The sequence below is a fragment of the Ptiloglossa arizonensis genome, chromosome 7, assembly GCF_051014685.1.
Source record: "Ptiloglossa arizonensis isolate GNS036 chromosome 7, iyPtiAriz1_principal, whole genome shotgun sequence".
In the NCBI taxonomy this organism is placed as follows: Eukaryota; Metazoa; Arthropoda; class Insecta; order Hymenoptera; family Colletidae; genus Ptiloglossa; species Ptiloglossa arizonensis.
Window position 1 is genome coordinate 1,385,216 of NC_135054.1, and position 21,553 is coordinate 1,406,768.

The 21,553-nt window shown below is 34.0% G+C and overlaps 2 protein-coding genes and 1 pseudogene across 6 annotated transcripts; 1 reads left to right on the forward strand and 2 right to left on the reverse strand.

Annotated features, from left to right (window-relative positions):
- Positions 1-753: 753 nt before the first annotated feature.
- Positions 754-6,053, reverse strand: LOC143149284 (uncharacterized; annotated as a pseudogene). Its single transcript, XR_012992740.1, has 2 exons — positions 4,574-6,053; positions 754-4,314 (listed from the first exon to the last, which is right to left on the reverse strand). The product of XR_012992740.1 is annotated as an uncharacterized LOC143149284 (transcript).
- Positions 6,054-9,959: 3,906 nt separating this feature from the next.
- On the reverse strand, positions 9,960-16,420 carry LOC143148815 (uncharacterized). 4 transcript variants are annotated; one of them, XM_076315507.1, is made up of 8 exons: positions 16,097-16,108; positions 14,015-14,069; positions 13,769-13,938; positions 12,556-13,455; positions 11,530-12,004; positions 11,412-11,465; positions 11,256-11,315; positions 9,960-11,170 (listed from the first exon to the last, which is right to left on the reverse strand). In XM_076315507.1, the coding sequence occupies exons 5-8, from the start codon at positions 11,588-11,590 to the stop codon at positions 10,911-10,913; spliced, it is 435 nt and encodes a 144-aa protein (XP_076171622.1). In that variant the 5' UTR covers positions 11,591-12,004; positions 12,556-13,455; positions 13,769-13,938; positions 14,015-14,069; positions 16,097-16,108; the 3' UTR covers positions 9,960-10,910. The 4 variants fall into 4 exon arrangements, with proteins under 4 accessions (XP_076171622.1, XP_076171625.1, XP_076171624.1 ...); XM_076315510.1 differs by lacking the exon at positions 16,097-16,108 and having other exon boundaries at positions 11,530-11,917; positions 11,985-12,004; positions 14,015-14,316; XM_076315509.1 differs by lacking the exons at positions 14,015-14,069; positions 16,097-16,108 and adding an exon at positions 16,113-16,420.
- Eif3b (eukaryotic translation initiation factor 3 subunit B) lies at positions 16,170-21,518 on the forward strand. The gene is made up of 11 exons (XM_076315491.1): positions 16,170-16,329; positions 17,930-18,125; positions 18,198-18,510; positions 18,591-18,947; positions 19,027-19,169; positions 19,242-19,377; positions 19,454-19,649; positions 20,318-20,498; positions 20,604-20,844; positions 20,913-21,021; positions 21,106-21,518. Exons 1-11 carry the CDS (start codon positions 16,194-16,196, stop codon positions 21,204-21,206), a joined length of 2,109 nt encoding a protein of 702 aa, XP_076171606.1. The 5' UTR covers positions 16,170-16,193; the 3' UTR covers positions 21,207-21,518.
- The last annotated feature ends 35 nt before the right edge of the window (positions 21,519-21,553 follow it).

A 21,553-nucleotide genomic window follows, 5' to 3' on the forward strand; every position in this document is an offset into this window, starting at 1 on the left:
TTTCCTTGTGTCAAATACCGAATTATTACGTGACATCGTCGTGCCCGTTGTCGAGATAATAGTGAAAAACCGTTCGAGTGGTGTCGAAATTACAAAAGTCCCAGCGGCGTATTACTTTCCGGTGACATCGGTCCGAACCAAAAATCTGCGGCTATCGGGACGAAAGGCATACCACCGTGTATCTAGCGTCGTATAGAACACTGCTATGTATCCAAAGTGTGTGGTCGTTGCGCCCGTTCTTGAGATAATAGCGAAAAACCATTCGAGGGATATACAAATTTGAAGCGAAATTATCGTTGAGAACGCAACAAATTGTTCCGTATTTGATGTTCTAAATGAATAACTAATAGCCCTAGGGGGGGAACACTTATACCATTGCAATCGCTCGAGTTTCTACTTTCAAACGCAAAAGCAATTGTTTGGGCACACAGCAGCGTTCTATAGGACGCTAACTACGCAGTGGTGTGCCTTTCGTCTCAATAGCTGCAGATTTTTGGTCCGAACCGATGTCACAGGAGGAAGTCGGTAAGTAACGCACGGGCTTGCGATAATTCTTAACGAGCCACTGACGAGGCATCCGGACTAATACAAACACCGAGCGTTCCGGGACACTAAGCTCGTAAGGTATGTAACTTAATTGCCAATCCAGCGGGCCTTTGACCTGATAGCACCTCAGAGTAACTGACCGACGAGTCGAACAGCCCGAGGTTAAAGTATCATAACCGGTGATCTCGACTTTCCAAGATTTATTATAAATCGCATTTTCTATATACATTTTTCATACATCGTGTTTTCAACTCTTCTTCTATTTTATCGTAAAAAGTATAAAAGTTCGCAAAGCACACACGCGCTTGGTCTCGATCGATTTCAACAACAACCATGTGGAAGTACAAAATGTTGCTTCCGGTTCGGACAAGAGTTGTTCCATAGAAAGCTTAAAAATACATTTGTGTGTGTGTGTGAGTGTGTGTGTGTCTCGCTACAAGAAAAAAAAAAGAAAAGAGAAAGCGAACTCGATAGAATTATTTGCATCGTAAAGAAACTACACTACTCGTATTGTTCGACGAATTCCCACTTTTTCAATTGCGTTACACGATTTCGTCGAGCATCGAATGTTTACGTCTAATTTATCCCTATACGCTTTGATTTCACGCGTCTTACAGGTTTATCTACATATGTTACGGTTAACATAATCTGTTTTAAAAAAAAACAGGCAACGAGTGTCGAAAAATTGCCTCGAGCAAAAGTCCGAGGGCAATGTCCCCTAAATACGACTATAAATTTCAAAATATAATATTCAAAATGTTTCGAAATGGAAAAAGATTCCGCGTGATAATCTACGTGGACGAGTTTACCGCGTTTCGTTGCCCGAGACTATGAAAAATATATAATTTTACAATTGTATACTTGCAACATGAAACGAATCGAACGTGTAAGTTACTTATCGAGAGAGTCGGTCGTTACAAATCAGAGCGTCCTTGTTTGGAAAAATATAGATTCGTTGATCCAAACCGTAATGCAATCCCTCCAAATTGACCAAGTAATTGCCCGAATATTAACAAGAGGGTCTCCTACCGTTACGCTTTCTTATAATTACATTCTGTCATTCGTATAAAACATACTCGAGTATTAATGACCAGTATAAGACATAGTAAAATAATACATATAATCAAAGTTTAAAAATTTAATCGTTACGAGCGCGATGTCTTTTTGTAAATGAGCTTCTGTTGTGTGAAATTGCACGGGGTACGTTATTATACATACATGAACATATCTTGTAAGAGGGATTAGAAACGTTTCGCTAACATAGATACGTTCCGTAAAACTGGATCACCAGCGTGTACGATTTAAAAAATTCGTGATAACAGAAACACATGAAGATTGAGTCAACAGACATTAAGTCAATGATTTAGGTAACTCTTGTATCCAAATTCTAATTTGTCAATACACGTGGCATGGCACAGGGACCGCTTTTCTTCGCGTGCAAAATTTTGTGTGTGTGTGTGTGTGTGTGTGTTGTTTTTTCTCTTCTCCTCGGATCACTGGAGAAGAGATCTTGAGTTATTGATCCCCGTACGAGCCCCCAAATAACTGTTGTACTCGTGCGGTATATTGAAGTATATTTAAGAATATTATATATTACAGTGATATTAGTATTAGACGTAGTGTTGGTGATTAGTTTCGCTTTTCACTAAGGTAGATCGACCGCGTATTAAACTAAGCTAACCGTCTTTATGCCCTCGGCACGCGTCTTTACCGTCTTTGTTGCTTAAGTCTTATACTGGTCTTTCGTCTTAGTGCGTCTTTTAATTATCTCGTCTTGTTGTCTTTTTACTCATACTGTCCGCGACACACTCTCCGGACATATTCTCGGCGTCATACTGTGTGTCCCTTAACGTTCTTCTCGCGCTCTATATAGGCATGCACATTCATTCTCTTTCATTCCAATCCTCAGTCTCTCTCACTTCAGGCAATCGGTCACGTTCGGCTATCCTAATGGTTCGTCTTTTCCAAACACACCTCACTTTCTCCGAGCCACATATATTCTCTTTCATCCCCATGCATTTTTACGCTCGGTCGTCGCGCAGGACCCCTTGTAAAGGGATACTCGGGCCTATCATAAAAACTAGCGGACAGATCGGCACCAAATGTTTACCCTAACCCAGGTCTGTCCGCGCGTGCTATCTTGTTTACGCCTGCGCTCGAAGCAGGCTCAAGCGGACTCGGAAAATCCGATACTACATATATATATGCATAAAATATGCATAAAAATATTTTATATACATATACACACACGTATATACGCATGTGTGGTAGTCTGGGAGAAATAAAATTACTCTCGTTCTTTCGCTAACGGTCTTTATTACAGGTCGGTCGTATCGCGTAGTCGTGTCGGCTCGGTCGAAGTTCGAACGTTGAATGCCGTCCTCCGAGCTCGTCGCCATCCCTTGTTTTTCGGAAAACCGTTACGGCGCCGAGTATTGCCCGGTGACGATTGACAGGTCCGCTACCAGCTTCGTTGCTGCGTTTTTGTATATATTACGTGGCGACGGTCTGGCGGCGTGTTCGTGCACGAGTCGCCACATATGTATATATAAAAACTCTCTTAATAATTTACATGATGGTGCACCATTTCTTGGTGAAACCTTCGTTTACCGATGTGTTACTCTCGTCGTTCGTAAGATCCAGTTTGCTGGTTTGAAATTTCAGTTCCGATACCGAAGTGTAATCCCTCTTACGAAACTTGAATAGGCCTGCGTAGTCCTTTCAAAAGGCTGATCCGTTTTCTCTCGTTGGGCTGCCGTTGGTGATGGAAACCATGTCCGATAGGCCGGAAGTATAGCGCAAGATTTTGAAATCCTCCGTTTTGTCCGGTAATAGCGACGTGTTCGATGTATTTACGAACATCGAGTTGTTTAGAGAATACCTGTGTTCGCGTATCGTGACGTGACGCATTCTATTGAGCGAACGACTACCAGAAATGCTCCTCAGTGTCTTGCCAAAAGATGTATCCTTCGGTGATTGAGCTAGCGTATCGTACTCGGTATTACTCGTCTCGAATAACTTCGAATTCTCTTTCATACAATCGTTCAACTTGATGTGCACGTCTTTCAACATTATGGAGGAGTCGTACGAAACGAACGACACGTCCTTGACGCTCCTATCCTCCTCAGATTTTTCCTTTTCTTTCTGGTTGTCATTCTGCGACGCTATCTCGGACATCTCGGACAATTCTGACGTCGTGGACTCCAGAATGTCCACCGAATAGCTTTCTGTATCGGTTTGGGATTCACTTTGCACATCTTCCTTCTCTTGGATATCGTTTTTCGATTCTGGCTATACAAAATGACATTCCTCTTTGCTGCTGTCCTTTGTATCTGTGTCGTTTGACTTCTTTTCCTCCTCCTCCTCCACCTTTGTAGGATTGTCTTCAGTTTCAAAACTTAACGTCAAATGGACTTCCTCCGGCTTGCTGATCTCTTTGGTTTCTACGACCTTGTTAGAATCCTTTGTTATCTCTTGTTTTACAATTTGCTCTTCTTCGACTATCAATGATATCCTGTTCTTTAGAGTCCGGGAAGAGTTTAAGAGAAATATGATCAACATGTTCATTTATAAATTTCTGATTCTCGTGGGAAGTGTTTTTCTTTGCATCTTCATTCTGCATATTTGCATCGGGTTTAACCTCTGCTTCCTCCGATTCTGGCTGCATATTTTCAATTTTCGATTCCACGCTTTTATCGGATACTAATATCTTTTTTTCTTCAAAGCTGCCAGGTGGTCTACCAGTCAACTTCTTGGCACAACTCAATTCTAATTTAGAATAAAGTTTACTTTATAATAAATACATTATTTTGTAATCAAAGAGAAAAAAAATTCTACAATTTGTTCTAATCCTATGCAATGCAATCGCTTTTTAACGCAATTTCTAAACAGAGATACATACAAGTCGAACCACCTTATAGATAAGTATGTGCTCGGAAAGATTGGATAATTGGAATAATTTAAATTTAAAAGTATTTAAGACACTACTAAAGTATCGTTAACCGCTTTCAAAAGCCATCGAACTTACTTTGACGCTTTTCCTTTGCTCCGGTAAGTAATGTATATTCACATACATATAAGTTGCATGCATCGAATTCCTTTTCAAAACATAACATCTAATAATACACGTTCATGATAATTTGACCATTAGATTGATAACCTACTCTAAATATTAAATATCAAGAAGCATCAAGATTATTCAAAAACAATCTATGGCATTGCTTCGGTTATGACATTAATTATAAACAATTTTTTAGAAGCTGTGTTGTATTGCTGACGCTTGCATTGTGTAAATTATAAGAATTAAACAAATGTTAAATTAATGTACCAAATAGACAATTAACACTTTCCATGCATCAAAACTTTACGAAACACGTTTTTGCTTCGAATCTCGATGAAAATCAATTTCTATAAGTTACTTAATCATGTGTAGTGCATAAATAAGATGCACATTGTTCGATTAATATTGGGAACATGGGTAAATGTTAATAAAAATCGCGGAAATGAACAAACATTCACCGAAACCGATCGCCTTCGCAGATTTCACAATGTCTTGATGTTTATTTATCATAATTATTAACAACCGTCGCAGGTTATGAAATACATAACATAAATTAGGTGGCATGCAGTAACAAAGAAAAGAAACTGAAACAAAACAAAAAAAATTAGAGAGTGGTCGCCGGTACAGGTTACCAAGGTGTCAACCGGGGTCCATGGCTGTCCGCGGCAGATTCAGGTACCAAGAATGGAGACATCGGTCCACCTACGAGCCTCCTCGTGGAATGAAATTCTCGGCAACCGGTGGTTCCTTATATACCCTTGTTATTAACATTTACGTATGCTGTGAATATTAATGTTAAATATGTATCTTATTTATGAATTATGAATGATTGATTTGACGATAGAAATTAATTTTCATCGAGATTCGAGGTATAAACGTGTTTCTTAATGGTTTAAAGCATGGAAAGTAATTTAACATTTGTTTAATTCTTATAATTTACACAATACGCGTAGAAGTTGTATTTTTTACTTAAGAGAGCCGGAATTTAATTAATTAGTTGTCTAGATAAAAAAATGATCGAGCAGAACACTTGTGAATCGATAATCGATACGCGTAACCTTGACAATGTCTGTTAGATCTCAACGAAAAATTCCTTCGCGAACAAAGAATATTCCACCAAAATGAAATATTAAGCAATTTTCTAAACGAAAACATTGCTAATAATTGTTAATAGCAGCAATAAATAAGAAACGAGATATTGCGATTTCTGTGAAGATCGACGATTTCAATTAATTTTTATTTCAAAGCAAATGTGTTGCTGATGTTTCTGCGTGTTTCGAACGTTATTGTCTCTTTATACATCTCATTCATGCATTATAAATTCATAATTAACAATCAGAAATTAATTTTACTACAGACATAAAGTAAAAGATGGTTACTGATATGTATCTTATATAAATAAAGATTTAATACATGGAAAGAAATAATTGTTTATTATATATATTTATTTCATCCTTACCAACTCACACCACATCCGTGAAAATCTTCGATAAAGATTACAATTTTGTCTCGTAATTCTTCTCCTTTGTTTATGTTATATATTAAACAAAGTAAGAGATAATATCGATTGGCACTAGTTGAAAACTATGTAATAAAAGCAAACTGCATCTTTTTCTTAGTGAACATCGCTGTATGGATCAAAAGATCGTTTAATAAAAATCGTTTAATAAAATTATTTTGTTGCACGTATAACAGAAGTGGTGCCATCTTGCCATCTGTGGCTATTGGGCCAAGTTTGTCAAGGAATAATGTCCATTTCTGACACTAGATGGCAGCACAATGCATATTCTAGCATGTTTAAATCGTTTTGTTACATAAACAAACAGCTAATCCTTATACTTTAGAAACCTAGGTTGAATCGATCGATGTATTTATACAAGTCATTTGTTATTAACATGTGTAAGGGGTTCTGAATTCTAGGTTGCTACGGTGCCAGAGTAACAAACGAAACGCAACGGCTGGAAAAGCTGGGGATTCGTAACATGGATATAATTTCGTTAAAAAATGGCCTATTTTAATGTTTCTACACTTATTCGAAGCGCAAATGATTGTTGGTCACTTGCCAAGGTGACCAACAATTTACCAACTTAATTTTTTATAAGCAGCCCTCTTCAAGTGGCGACTTCCCTAACCCACCGTAGACCACCATAAAATGGGCCATAGTGCAAACGAAGCGGAGGGTTCAAGCTCTAATTTGATTACCGTAACAATAGTCTGCGTTCAGTATTAACAAAGATGTGGCTGTCTGAATTCTACGTTGCTACGGTGCCCGAGTAACAAACGAAACGCAAGGGCTGAAAAAGCAGGGGGTTTGCAAAATGGATATTCTGCGAACTTCGTTGAAAATCACATCATTTTAATGTTGTTGTGCTTATTCGAAGTGCAAATGATTGCTCTATCCGAGAACCTGGCCAATAATTTCCTAACTCTTTTTTTATGTCTAATAATCTGACCATACTGCCTCATTTCAACTTGTCTGACCATTGACGGAGTTTTACTACTTGTCTGTCCATTGACCGGTGTAATACTATTTGCCTGGACACACTCGCAGTTCCACTTTCCTGACCATACGCTAGCGTTTCCACTGTCTGAATTCTACGTTTCTACTACAGTGGTCGAGTAACGAAGAAAAGCCAAGGCTTCGTTAAATGACTATAACATCGTGAAAAGTCACACGAGTTTGTGAGGACCACCGAGCACGCCGATAAGACCAGCGCGAAGCCTAAACACCGGGATCACCGATAAACGAAATTCATGTATATAAGCCGCTGCCCTCTGAATAAAAATTCATTGATTGTTCCAACCTATTCAAGTGTGAACCTCTGTCTGTCGCCCGCCGCGCACTTTTGATTATTATGCCGATTCGCCGATATACTCTCTACGGAAGTATTTCGTTAAAAACAGTAACTTTCGCTAAATCGACATATTCTCTACGGAGGTATTCGCCTAAGCAGTGAATTTCGGTAATTATTTCATTATTCTATGGAGTGAAGAATAAACTAAGCCATTCTCACTTAAGTATTTCTGTTTGCGATCCCGTGCGTTGTAGTGCGTGAGTGAAAAGACTTTTCTGTTTATATTTTTGTCCGTTGCTCTGATACAGTCCCGTGACAAGTTCAATGCTGTTGCGCTTATTTCAAAGGAAGATAAACAGGCTGAATGAAACATTGTCTAGCTTAGATTTACTGATGTACACTAGAATCAAACTAGGTTTATGGTATAATCTACAAGAAAGGGCTATTAAATGAGCTATTCGCTCATATTATTTTGTATGTAGTTAATAATTGCATTACTCTGCTACCGGCAATGCAATTAGTAATTACATACTGAATAATATAGATTGTCTAGATCTCACCACGTGGAGGTTGCTGTGTACAGAAACCTACCTTAACCCTACCCAGCCACCCTCCATTTAGACAGAATTTTGATTTACAACTTTCCCAATATACGACTCAAAAAAGAAACAATCGTGTTTAGATCGTTGTTCGAAAAACCAACAACCATTAGAATTTTCAGAAGAATCTGCCTTGAAAAGACTAACTATGACAAAAGTCGATACAAAATGAAGCACAAGTCGATGCAAAACGGAGCATAAGTCGATGCAAAATGAAGCACAAGTCGATGCAAAATGGAGCACAAACCTACCTAACTAAATTCTAATTATTCCTACCTGAACTAGTAATTGCACTTAATAGTAATATCCTCCCTAAACAAAAGCTAATTAAATTTTAATTATTCCTACCTAAACTAGTAGTTGCACTTAATAGTAATATCCTCCCTATATAAAAGCTAATGTTAAATCACCAGTAGAGCCTACCTAACTAAACATTTAATTTCATTCATATTCTACCTAATATAAATATCTAGAAAAGTACAAGAAAACATTAAATGTTTCCTTCTTTTTTCGATGATCAAGGTCACGAAGATTGTCCTAAAATATAAACTGTGGACATTAAATACATTGTCATACCTAAGAGCCTACCTAACCAAACGTCCAATTTCATTCACATCCTACCTAACAGAAATATCTAGAAAAATACAAGGAAACATTATGTTTCCTTTCTGTTTTGGTGATCGGTGCCACGAAGATTGTCCTGAAACATAAATTGAAAGATATTAGATACAATGTCATGAGTTTTACCATTTTTTCCTCTTGGCTATATTAAGTTCCATTTTGAACTTCTCACATTCCATTTTCGATTCCTTTACATTTGTCATTTTTCTTTGCGCTTATCTATAGTCCCAATTCAAAATATGCATACACACATACCCTAAAACAAAACTTTATTCTTGGATTAGTAGACATAGAAATAAAAAAAAGAAAATAGTTGAAAATAAAATTTGTTAGTGGACAAAAAAAAAAATTATGCACAGTCAAAACAGGTATTTCATATCAAACATTATAACACTGACACCGGAAAAGTAAAACTGTAAATTTTTCTTCGTTACATAAATATTGAATTTACGACATGCACAACACGAATATCACATAAATGAGAGTTACTAGAAATTTCATTGCACATACTATTTACGAGCAAACAATGTACACATTTTATTTTCATTCGTTCAATTTTATTTTATACATTATTTAACGAGAATATACCAATTTAAAAATATTTTTAACGTCATTGGTATTAGAACAATCATATTTTATTGTATTTAATTTTAATTATTTTTGCATCCAGAAATAAATGATAATCACGGGACAGTATAGACTCTACTTGAAAATTTATTATCCGTACAAACTATCGAATTACAGCTTGCGTACTTTTTCAGTACGAGTCTTTTAATTTTTCATTAAATTACGCAACGATCGTGAGTCAACTTTAATCGATGCAAAGAACTTCGAATATTTATAAAATACATACATTACTATATTATACCAATTTTTCTATAAATCAACTGCGCTTGCAAAAATAATACATCTTGTAGCAAACCTAATAACGAATACCCTCTATTGTAGAAGCTACAATAATTCGTTAAATTTATCATCGTCATCGTTTTACTGGCACCGTACTAAAATTATTATACAAATACGCCAAATGCGTAATAAATATGTATAATTCGTAAAAAATACATTTCAGATACGATTCTACGTTTCAGCAGTATTTTCAGTTACAAACGCTCGACTTGCAACGCTCGAAATTGCAATTGCAAAAAAAGAAAAAATAGTCCCGAGAGCAACCAAATAGGTTGCTTTCATATTCGTGAAGTTAACTGATCGAAATATAACAAAAATTCTCAAAAAAAATCGCGCGAGCTGCTTCGTTATTCGCCACACTAATATATATATATATAATATATATATTATATATAATATATCGTAAAATGCAAAATAAAAAAACTCCCGGAAGCAACCATGTTAGGGCGCTTTATAGTTCGCAACGCTAATTGAATATCGTGCACCTATGTGTATTAAATAATACGCAACGCTATCTTTAATAGTCGAGTGCAATCATTTCAGACTGAGGGAATCACATGTTGGACAGCTGATTCAGCTGTTTCGTGATTCCAATAGTGATTGCAGTGGCAATTTTTGGGCGTTACATGAGTCGCAACACTAATAGAAAAAAAGCCGCGAACCGTTCACGTCGCGTCGTTAATTCGAAGCAACGCGGTTAATCGATATCGCAACGCTAATTGAAAATACAAATGCAACCGCGTTCAATATTCGTCATTCTCAACACTAAAGGCAATCGCTATCGATAAGTACTTATCAAACGCAACGCTATTCTAGAAATAAATGCAATCTGCATTCAGATTTTGCAAAATCGAAAACAAGCGCGCTCGATATTCGTTCGCAACACTAACTCAAATTATAAAAACTATTTGTATAAATAATTTCAATCGCGATTGGTATTTGTTCGCAACACTAATTCAAATCGTGACGATTTATCGTCCGTAAAACTAATTGCAATCGCTATTGGTATTTGTTCGCGACACTAATTTAAACAAAATGGGTATTTGAATAACCCTTGGTGGAATAACCGATTTCGTCATGTAAATTCTTGAAAAATTGGAAAATTGTGTAGAAATCTGTTACTTTGACTCGGAAATCTAACCATCGCGAAATGCCCTCTTGTATATGAAATGTGACATAAAAACTACGGATAAACGTTAGTACTCGAATCATATTTTAACACGAGACTCGAACAATATAGAAACTAATCGAATATTCGATAATATCGTTTTTGCCTAATACTAATTATTAAAATTGCGAAGTCAGAGGGTATCTGACTTCTTCGCTAAATAATTATATCGCGGTATAAAAAACGCGGTATACAAAATGGCCCTATAACCTCAACTAAGAAATACGTACAAGTAAAACGAGAAATATCATTGCTTGGGAGAATATGGTAAATATACTCGCGGTCACTGTACTCGCAGAAATTAACAAATATAAATATAACCGGTCACCCGTGTCAATTCGGACCTTTTGTCCTACGACATGCTTGGGGACCGGAGGAATAAAAAATTGCATGCGACTTACCGATCGTAGAACACGAACAGGTGAAAATCTCGGTAAGAGCCAGATGTCATCGTAGAAGACCCAAGGTGGAGAGTCTGTAATAAAAAACAAAAAACAAAAAACAAAAAACCTGACGATCTGTTTCTAAAGTTTCAAAATGGTTTCATTTTTAGTACTGACAGACAGGTACTGTCCGATGTCCCAGCCAGATGTCATCGAACAGGTCTTTGGATACGGAATCTAAAAAAATCAGAAAATATAATAGATATATTAGGTCATCCCATAAGCAGTGTCGTTTTTTGACGGTGATTTTCGGTGAAAAAAATTAATACTTACATTTATTTTCAATCATCGATGTATTGACCATCAGTTTCGATGACCTTTTTCCATCTATCAGTCAACTTTCTTATTCCATTTTCGAAAAACTTCTGGGATTTTGTATTAAAATACTCACTTAGTGCTGATTTTACATCCTCGCTATTGTTGAAATTTTTTCCACTTAAAAAATGATGCATTGACCAGAATAGATGGCAATCGCTGGAGGCAAGATCCAGAGAGTATGGTGGGTGTGGCAGAAGTTCCCAATTGAAATTTTTTATTTTTTCTACTCTTCTACTTGCTGTGTGTGGCCTAGCGTTATCGTGGTGAAATAGAACACCTTTGCGATTCACTAATGATGGTCGTTTTTCCACTAACGCTGCTTGAAGACGTTCAAGTTGTTGGCTGTAAATCTCAGCTGTTACGGTCTGATTTTGCTTTTAAAGCTCATAATGAATAATTCCTCTAATATCCCACCACACGCACAACAAAACTTTCCGGGGATGAAGCCTTGGTTTTGGGCACTGTAAAGATGATTGACCAGGTGATAGCCATTGACGTTTTCATTTCGGATTGCAGTATAAGACCCACTTTTCATCACCAGTAATAATCTGATCGAGAAATGAACGATTATTTGTCGATCTCGCAGGGAAACACAAATGTTCATGCGCTGGATACGGTTAGAAACCGTCAGTACATGCGGTGCCCATTTTCCCAGTTTCGATACTTTTCTCAATTATATTAAATGTCTATGAACAGTACTGCTGCTACTGACTAATCTCTCAGCAATTTCATCGTTCTAACTCGATTAAAGCTTTCAATACCTCACGATTGAACACTGTTGGTCGACCGGATCTCGGTTGAGATGTTTTTAACCGAAATCAAATGTTTTTAACCGTATCCGTAGTTGTACTACCTTTTTTAAATTCATATAGCATACAATGCCACAAATGAAGTTCGCATACGCTCATTTTTAAATTTTTTTTCGAGAGAGCACTTTTTAAGCTGCATAGAAAGAAGTTTCTATAAACACATCGCCGAGATGCGATTCGAGTGTTTATTTAAAGTACGCTAAGAAACGACATTACTTATAGGATGATCTAATAGTAAACTACAAGGGCTAATACGCATGCATTTGAGAACAGTGGTGGTAGATAATTACATTGTTTATTCGCGAACCACCGTCCGAGACTCCTCTTCGGTGATTCACTGACTCTAATACCGGTGACGATTAATTTTAGATATTACGAAAAGGAAAAAAATAAAAAAAATAAACTAAATTAGCAACGCGACCGAGTATCAAAGTCGGCGAACAAAAGTGATTCTATTGGCGGGATTCAAAAAACAAAGAGAGCCACGATGCTCTGGAGAGAATTTACGATACGCGAGAAACACTGAATCTACATCGCGTAGACCTAAACTCTAAACGGGACTTTACTCGGAGCCACTTTGCTCCGAAAAACATTATAAATCTACGCAACAAATATTGACTCTACTAGCCGCATTGCGCGCGGCCGTCAAAATTGCTGAAAGAAAATATGAGAGGAAGGGAGGAGTTGTTCATCGAGTGCTTGTAAAGAAAATATTGCTTCTTCTTAATGGTTCGCACTTTGTCGTGCCAAGCATCAAATTCGTTTAATTTGCAATTATTCAATAGAGGGTATTCGTTATTAGAGTTGCGAACATGTTCATTCTCGTCGAGAAATATATATCGCGATTTTCATAAATATTGGAAAACTCGTTGCAAAGATCAAAGTCGATCGGTTCTTACTCGTGTTCCAAAGACACATTAATACGCGGCTACGCGTAGAAAAATTTGCATCCGAAACGCATACGCAAACGCAATTGCGACGGGTTCGTAGAGATAATTTTATGGAACATCGATTACATTACGTACAAACGAAAAATATTAAACCACGACCAAAATCCAGTAATATACGAGTTATTCCAATTATCGATTTATGGTTAACATTTTAAATTGTTCCTCGCATCGAAATCAAAATAAGATTTGAATTAATCTATTCTTAATTGATCTTTTCACATCATCGCTACAATTGGTAATCTGTAACAAAAGAAACTAAAAATTTAAAACATAAATATCGAAATGAATATTGTTGTATTATAATTAAAAAATAAGTGAACTCGAAATATTTTGTCCACAATTACAATTCGTAAATACGGATTGATTTATATAGATTCGCACTCTATAATGAAGAGAAAAAGCACAAAAACAATTTAATTGTTTCAGTCGTATTGATTGAATTTATAATTAAAAGTATATAGTATCAATATTAGACGAAGCACCGATAGGAAGTAACGAAAATATTAGGAATTATTAGACACGATTAAATGTTAGAAAACTAATGCTCACGTACTTCCACACTCGCGTGTCACTTGATACGATATCCTGTCCACTGCCATGCATTGAATGACGACCAACATTGTAAGTCATTGAGTTGCTGTTGTTCTTCAAGTGGGAGACGATTTGAGTTTACATCGAAATTGATGTTTCACCGAACGAGGGATTCGCGATATCATTAACCCCCTATGTCGAATAACATTGTCAGTATTTAGTCGCGGGGATCGGGGATACCTCAGTTAAAAAATTGTAAATTTAATACCCAAGAGTGTCAGAATGGAGTTTAAGTTGACAGCAAGTTCGGTTTTTCCATATATCTTAAACATTATACATATCTCGATCTACATTTCTAACAAAGGATTATTCATCGTCGCTTTCTAAACGGCCGCCTCAATTTTCCGTTTTAGACAATCAAATTTGGGACAAGTGTTGGGTGTCCTAAACGTTAGCAGTAGCTTTAAAATCGAATAACGCTCCGCTGTCGCTTATGACGCCCAAAACTTAACCCAACTTTGATGCTGAAAATATTTCAATTTTAAAACTCTGGGACTACTTGAAACTCTAAAGATATTGCTTGTGAAATGTAAGGAATTGGCAGAATTTTTTTCATTTCATTTAAATTTCTTTTTCGAATATATTTTATGCAATAATTATTAATACAAGGTATGATTTGTTATCATTATCTAATGCTCTTTATATTAGGAGAAAATGAAATAGAAGTATTCAATGGAATTGTTAGTATAACTTGTAAAAAAAATTAATTTTTCGTATGAATTAATCTCCAACTTTACTTGTTTGTTTTAACTAAACTAATTCCATAGTGAAAAATAAATATGAGCATAACAGACTTTTGCTGTGTGTATGCAATGCTGTACTGTTTGTGTATTTAATACACTGCTGTAACAAAAGTAAATAAATGTTGATCAAACACACACAAACAGTGATCATTGGACTTTTAGATTAACACCTATGTATTCATTTCAATGTGCCAATGATGCTTCAAAGTTGTGTTTACACTTACAATGTACATTGAGAGTATGTAACTTTAATTATTTATATCTTTTAAATTATTGGATATCTACACTTAATATTTAGCACAAATACGAAACAGTATGCTATTATTCTAGAAAAACGCATTAAAATTGAAGTGAATCGATACATGTTCTCTTGTTAGTTCAATTTGGATAATTTGTATTTTAAAGGTATATATACTTTATTATACAAAAATGTCAAAAGCAGTACTTGGATTTTCAAAAGCATGAAATGATGATTACAAGTTGTTTTGCATAATTATCTATTATTATTTGTACACAACTGTATTTGTACACATCATTGTAGAAATGAAATAAAGAATATTAACTTTAATTATGCAATACTCTTAAATTTGTTTTAATCTTAACAAAAACATGAAATGATTACAGAAATTTGTTAAATAAAGAAAGGAGAATATAGAATGAAAATTGTATACAATGAAATATTGCGAATCGTTGAGATTGGACTCTGTCATATTATAGAATGAATGAGTATCTATATTTCATTTTTACTATTCTAGCTAGTACATAGAACTTTTGTGGATCTGATAATGATACTCTGTACAATTTTCAAGTTTGTGATGACTTTGAATGTATACATGTAACAGAATCTTTTCAGTGCCCACAATTTTACAAAAATATAGACATTTCTTTCATTCAATTTATTTCTACAGTTACAAATTATTTTTATAATAATTTTCAGTAATATCGAGCTTTAGAAACTATATTTAATCTCTAAAAATAATTTTTTCTTCTCTGCAATTGTAATACAAATATTCTCTGTAATATTTATACTTTTATGGTTAAGTAAATATATTACAAAATTGTAGATATTGTATTAAAAACATTTTAATTTGATTAACAGAATGTGTAAAGTAACATAACTCAGCAGACTTACAATATAAACAAATTTATTAATTGAAATCAAGAAAAAATCCCATTATGGGCAGTGCAATGTGCAATATCATGTATGTACGTTTCTACGATGATTTCAGATCTGACACATGCTTATTCACATTCATTGAAGTTTATAACTATCTTTAATTCTTTATTTATTATAAATATTGAATTATTAAACATAAATTTTCAATTTAATTGTATGCAATGAAATATTCCCGATAAATAATTCAATACTTATACATTTTACACGTTTTGTTATCTTCGTTATCCGATATAAAAGTTAATCAATATGTAGTTAGAATTTTACAATCAATAGATGAATGTATATAAATAAAATGACAGTAGTGGTAAAAAAATATGAATGTAGGTCTGATAATATTGGTTAATATTGTCTCCACGAACTAATACTCAACTTTGACCACCTTTTACCTCTTAAAGTTGCACTAAATGCGAAGAGGGGATTCACTGCCATTTTCAGTTGAAACTCTCGTACATTGAGAGGTTTCCAAGATGGCGAAGAAAACGTTGGCGGATAAAACGTTTCAAAATGAAGATTCTGTTAAAAATAATGACGATATACTAAACGACGATGAAGAGCCGAATTTTAGTGATCCTGAAGGATTTGTCGACGATATCACCGACGAAGGTAAATACAATCTTTCCGAGTGACATTCGACAGAAGCTGCAGTACGATGATTGAAGGCATGGCTACGTATAATCGCAATGTGGTATGCGAATTTAACCTTAAAAGTCACGAGTATTCTTTCTTTTAATAACCAAATGTATTACATATATCGCGAAAAAAGTTCTCGTAATACATTGTCATGAATATGAAATATAGTAAAACGTTAATTATCCGAATCAATCGGAAAATAAATGCTTTTGGATAAGTGGTTTTTCGAATAATCAATTTGGAAAAACGAAAGTTGTGAATATGTCGTAAAACGACTAAAAATAAAATGATTCTCAAAAATGGATGTTTACTATATAAAAGAGTATATACCTAATAAGAGAAATGTATTATGACAAAATAATTAATCGTTTGTAGAGAGCGCCAAATTTCAAACATACTTTAGAATAAATATACAGCATCACAAAACGTTAATCTTTTTGTCATTTTGCCCATTGTAATACAGTATTCAATGCATTTTCAATTTTATAGTGTGTTGGTATAATACAAATATTAGTGCATCTTACTCATAATTTTATATCCTAGATTTTTTTTATATTCAGGGTGTTTTGGTAGTGGTAGTGCAATCAGGTATTGGTGAATTCCTTATGAAAAAATTAATTGAAAATATAAAATAATACTTTTTTATTTGCTACTTGTTTTTTAAGAAAATTATGACAAACAAATTTTGCATATATATGCACCTTCTACATTTTTCATTTAACCAATCGCAATAAAATGATATTAGATTAGATCATTTTTGTGTCAATGCCTCTGTAATCAGTAGTAATATTTTGCACTGCTGTACTACAGTTATGCTATTGTTGTATTATATACTACAGGTTCATTTGTATCATTGAAATTATCGTAATAACGTGATACAGTAACTACAAATACAAGAATTTGCTACTTGCACTGAAAACTTGTCATAGCAATACTTCTGTTGCAATTGTATATTATAGAAAAACATTTTCCACATTGTCACCATCTGGATAAATATGTAGTATAAAATGCAGAACAACAATTCCTTTAACTTTATCAAATTATAAAAATGATAAAATTTATAAAAGACAATATAATATTCATGACATCCATAACATTCATTGATGGTCAGTAAATAATTCACAGATTTTTCATGAAAGTCATTTTCAAAAAAAATGAAGAATTAATATATAGTTGGGGATAATAGGGACTGCATCGGTTTACATTTTTTTGTAGAATAACTCTTCTAAGGAGTTGTATTTAATATTTGTATGTGAGGATTTACCAGAGTTGCTGAAACAGCTCTTGAAAACAAAATGGCAAATAAGAAATTGTTATTTTATAGTTTTGATTAATTTTTTTTAAAAGGAATTTATTCAAGTCTGGTTGGACTGCCTGTACAAAAATAATCTGTGTGTTTAACCATTCTTGAATATTATTGGTACTACAATTTTTAAACCTAAAATGTACACATTGTTATATAGATAGTTTAAATATGCGATTCATTCTGTGCTGGATAATTAATTGTTTAGATAATTAGCAATTCAAATAATTAATGTTTTAATGTAAATGTTAATGTGTTTTACATTCGTAGAACTTCTTGGTGATATTTTGAAGCAGAAACCATCAGAGACAGATGGGGTGGAGTCAGTTATTGTTGTTGATGGAGTTCCTCAAGTTGAACCAGAAAGATTGGAAAAACTTCAGTCTGTCATTAACAAAATCTTAGGCAAATCTGGTACAATAGTAAATCAATATTATCCCAAAAATGAAAATGGATATACAAAAGGGTAGATTTAATTTTTCAATACTTATAATCTGTGTTGTATGTTTAAAACTGTACATAATTTATTCTATTATAGGTACATATTTCTGGAATATAATAATCCTCTTAATGCCTTAGCAGCTGCACAATCTGTAAATAATTATAAAATTGACAAGCAACATACATTTAAAGTAAATTTATTTACCGATTTCAAAAAATTTGAAGAAATTCCAGATGAGTGGGAACCACCAAAACCACAACCATTCAAAGCATCGACAGATTTACATTATTATCTTTTAGAGCCAGATGCTTATGATCAGTTTTGTGTACTTTATGGAAATGGTCCTACTGTTACTGTTCAGGTTTGGCAGAATTCTGCCCCTGAACCAACATTATTAGAAGATCGTTCTGTAAGTTCTTGTACATTTTATATTATAATAGAAGTTTTACTGTTGATTTATGTTATTCAAAAATGATACATTCTCAACAGCGTTGGACAGAAACGTATGTTAAATGGTCACCATTAGGAACATATTTGTCAACATTTCACAAACCAGGAGTTGCATTATGGGGTGGTCAAGAATTTGAGCAAAAAGCAAAATTCAATCAGAAGGGTGTTGAGTGTATTGATTTCTCACCTTGTGAACGTTATTTAGTAACATATACTCCTCGAACTGATCTTGGTTCTGATCAGAAACGTCTTGTAATTTGGGATATTCTTACCGTTAAGGAAAAGCGTTCATTTTATGCAGATGGTTCTTCAGTATGGCCCATCTTTCGTTGGTCACATGATGATAAATATCTTGCTCGTATGGGAGAAGATATTCTGAGTGTTTATGAAACACCTGTATGCTTTTTCTTTTGTGCTACATGACATAATACAATTATTCAAATTTTGATAAATTGATTCATTATAAATGTTACAGTCATTTGGGTTGTTGGACAAAAAAAGTATAAAAATTCCTGGAATCAGAGATTTTAGTTGGTCTCCAACAGATAATATTCTTGCTTATTGGGTACCAGAAGATAAAGATGTTCCAGCTAGAGTTACCCTTCTTGAAATTCCAAAGTAATAATTTTAATTGCTACGTTAATATATTAACTTTCTTATAAAATATATTGTAATAATTAATTATTCCAGCCGTAATGAAACACGTAACAAGAATTTGTTTAATGTAGCTGATTGCAAAATCTATTGGCAAAAATCGGGGGATTATCTTTGTGTAAAAGTTGATCGTTTTGCCAAGCGTAAGGAGAAAACGGAACAGAAGTATACGGTACTTGATAGATCGATTCCTGAACATAACAAAAAATATATATTGCATTTATAATAATTTATACTTTTATTATCAGGGTATGTCATATAATTTTGAAATCTTTCATATGAGAGAAAAACAAATTCCAGTTGATAGTGTAGAAATAAAGGAACCAATTCATGCATTTGCCTGGGAACCTGTTGGGAGCAAATTTGCTATTATTCATGGAGAGATTCCAAGTGTTAATGTCAGTTTCTATGAAGTGCGGTATGGTCATCAGCCTGCTCTTCTCAGTAAGTCATATAGTATGTTCCATAAGACGTTAAAGTTAGATGTAAGCAGATTTTGTCACGTGACCAAAATTTTATTTATTATATTGTATTTGCATATATTCGGGATAGAGTTTCTTATCAATACGACCCTGCTGCGGCTACGTGGTTTTGTTTGTATCCACTTCATTGTTTCATGGAACGTATTATAATATAGTGAGCTCCGTTTGTATGTCTTCAATTTTTTGTTACATGAACTGAATAGAGTTTATTCATTAACATCCCGTTAATCCAAATGGCTGTAATAACGAAAATAATTATGAAAAATATCCATTCATTTAAACTAAACAAAAATAAGCAATTCCTTGCATAATTTTTATTGGGTAAATCTTGTCAATTCATTATTAAACTTTTATGAAGGTATAATGAAAAATATACAATTTTAATTTCCATTACTGAATCATTTTTCTTAACGCAATAAGGATGTATCCCGTTTATTCTTGCTGGATGGTACATGTAATCCTCGACTTTAGTTCAAGATAAAGAAATTGCGATTTTCTCCGAATATATGGAAATAAAGAGAACCAATTTGAAGGCATATAAGCGGAAATTACCATAATTATTTGAATAATAATAATAATAATAAAATGTACTATAGCATTATATATTTTAATGCTTGTTTTACTTAATAGAGAAATTGGAGAAAAAGGCTTGCAATCATTTGTTCTGGTCACCATCAGGACAATTTATTGTCCTTGCTGGATTGACAACTATGGCAGGAGCTTTGGAATTTATTGACACTAATGATTTTACTATCATGAATTCAACTGATCATTATCAAACTTCAGACGTGGAATGGGATCCTACAGGACGGTAAGTATAGACATTAATTTGTTTATTTAGAGAAATTATATTATGAAAATTATTTATGATAATTATGTAATTATGTAAATTACTTAAATATGTATTTTGTTGCAGATATGTTGTGACAGCCGTTTCTAGTTGGAAAACTAGCGTCGATAATGGATATTGGATATGGACGTTCCAAGGTCGTATCTTAAAAAGAGTTAATTTAAACCAATTTAATCAATTACTATGGCGACCAAGACCGGCAACATTGTTGACGCCAGAACAAATTAAAGAAATTAAGAAAAATTTGAAGAAGTATTCTGCACAATTTGAGAGCAAAGATCGTATGCGATTAACACGTGCTTCGAAGGTACTAGTTATTTTAAATTGACATATATTTAACGCGAACACATCTCATTTATTAATAAAATTTTATAGGAATTAATTGAAAAACGCTGTGCAGCAATGAAAGCATTTGAGGAATATCGTTCGAAACGTATTCTAGAATGGAATAACCAGAAAAAGCGACGTTTAGAATTACGTAATAGTATGTATTAATAAAATAAATATCTTTTTTAAAGGTTTTATATACAGGTGTCCAGAACGTAATGTTAAAATTATTTCTTTTCAGATATTGATACAGACGATTTAGATTCAGATTCGAAGAATGTAGAAGAAGAAGTAATTGAATTTTTTGTCAAAGAAGAAACTTTCTTTCTTGACGACAAATAAAACTGTGGAAAAAATTTTTCTGTTTGCCATTTTTGGAAAACTCTAGTGCAAAATCGATCCAGTCATTTGTGCAAAGTGTCATCAAAACAATTACTTTCCAGAGTCACATTAATTGTGACTCTCAATAGTGAACAATGACTATTCTAAACGATTATGAACAGTTTCTCTTATATTATTTCTGCACTTTAATTGGAATTGCTTCCACCATTTCAACGTTTCGTATAAAACGTCGCAATCATAGTACCATAAAGTTTTATCACGTTCCATACAGGATAGTATGTCAATCAACAAATAATTATCAGTATAACCACATGCAATGTATTTTTTATTTATTGAACCCATGTAGC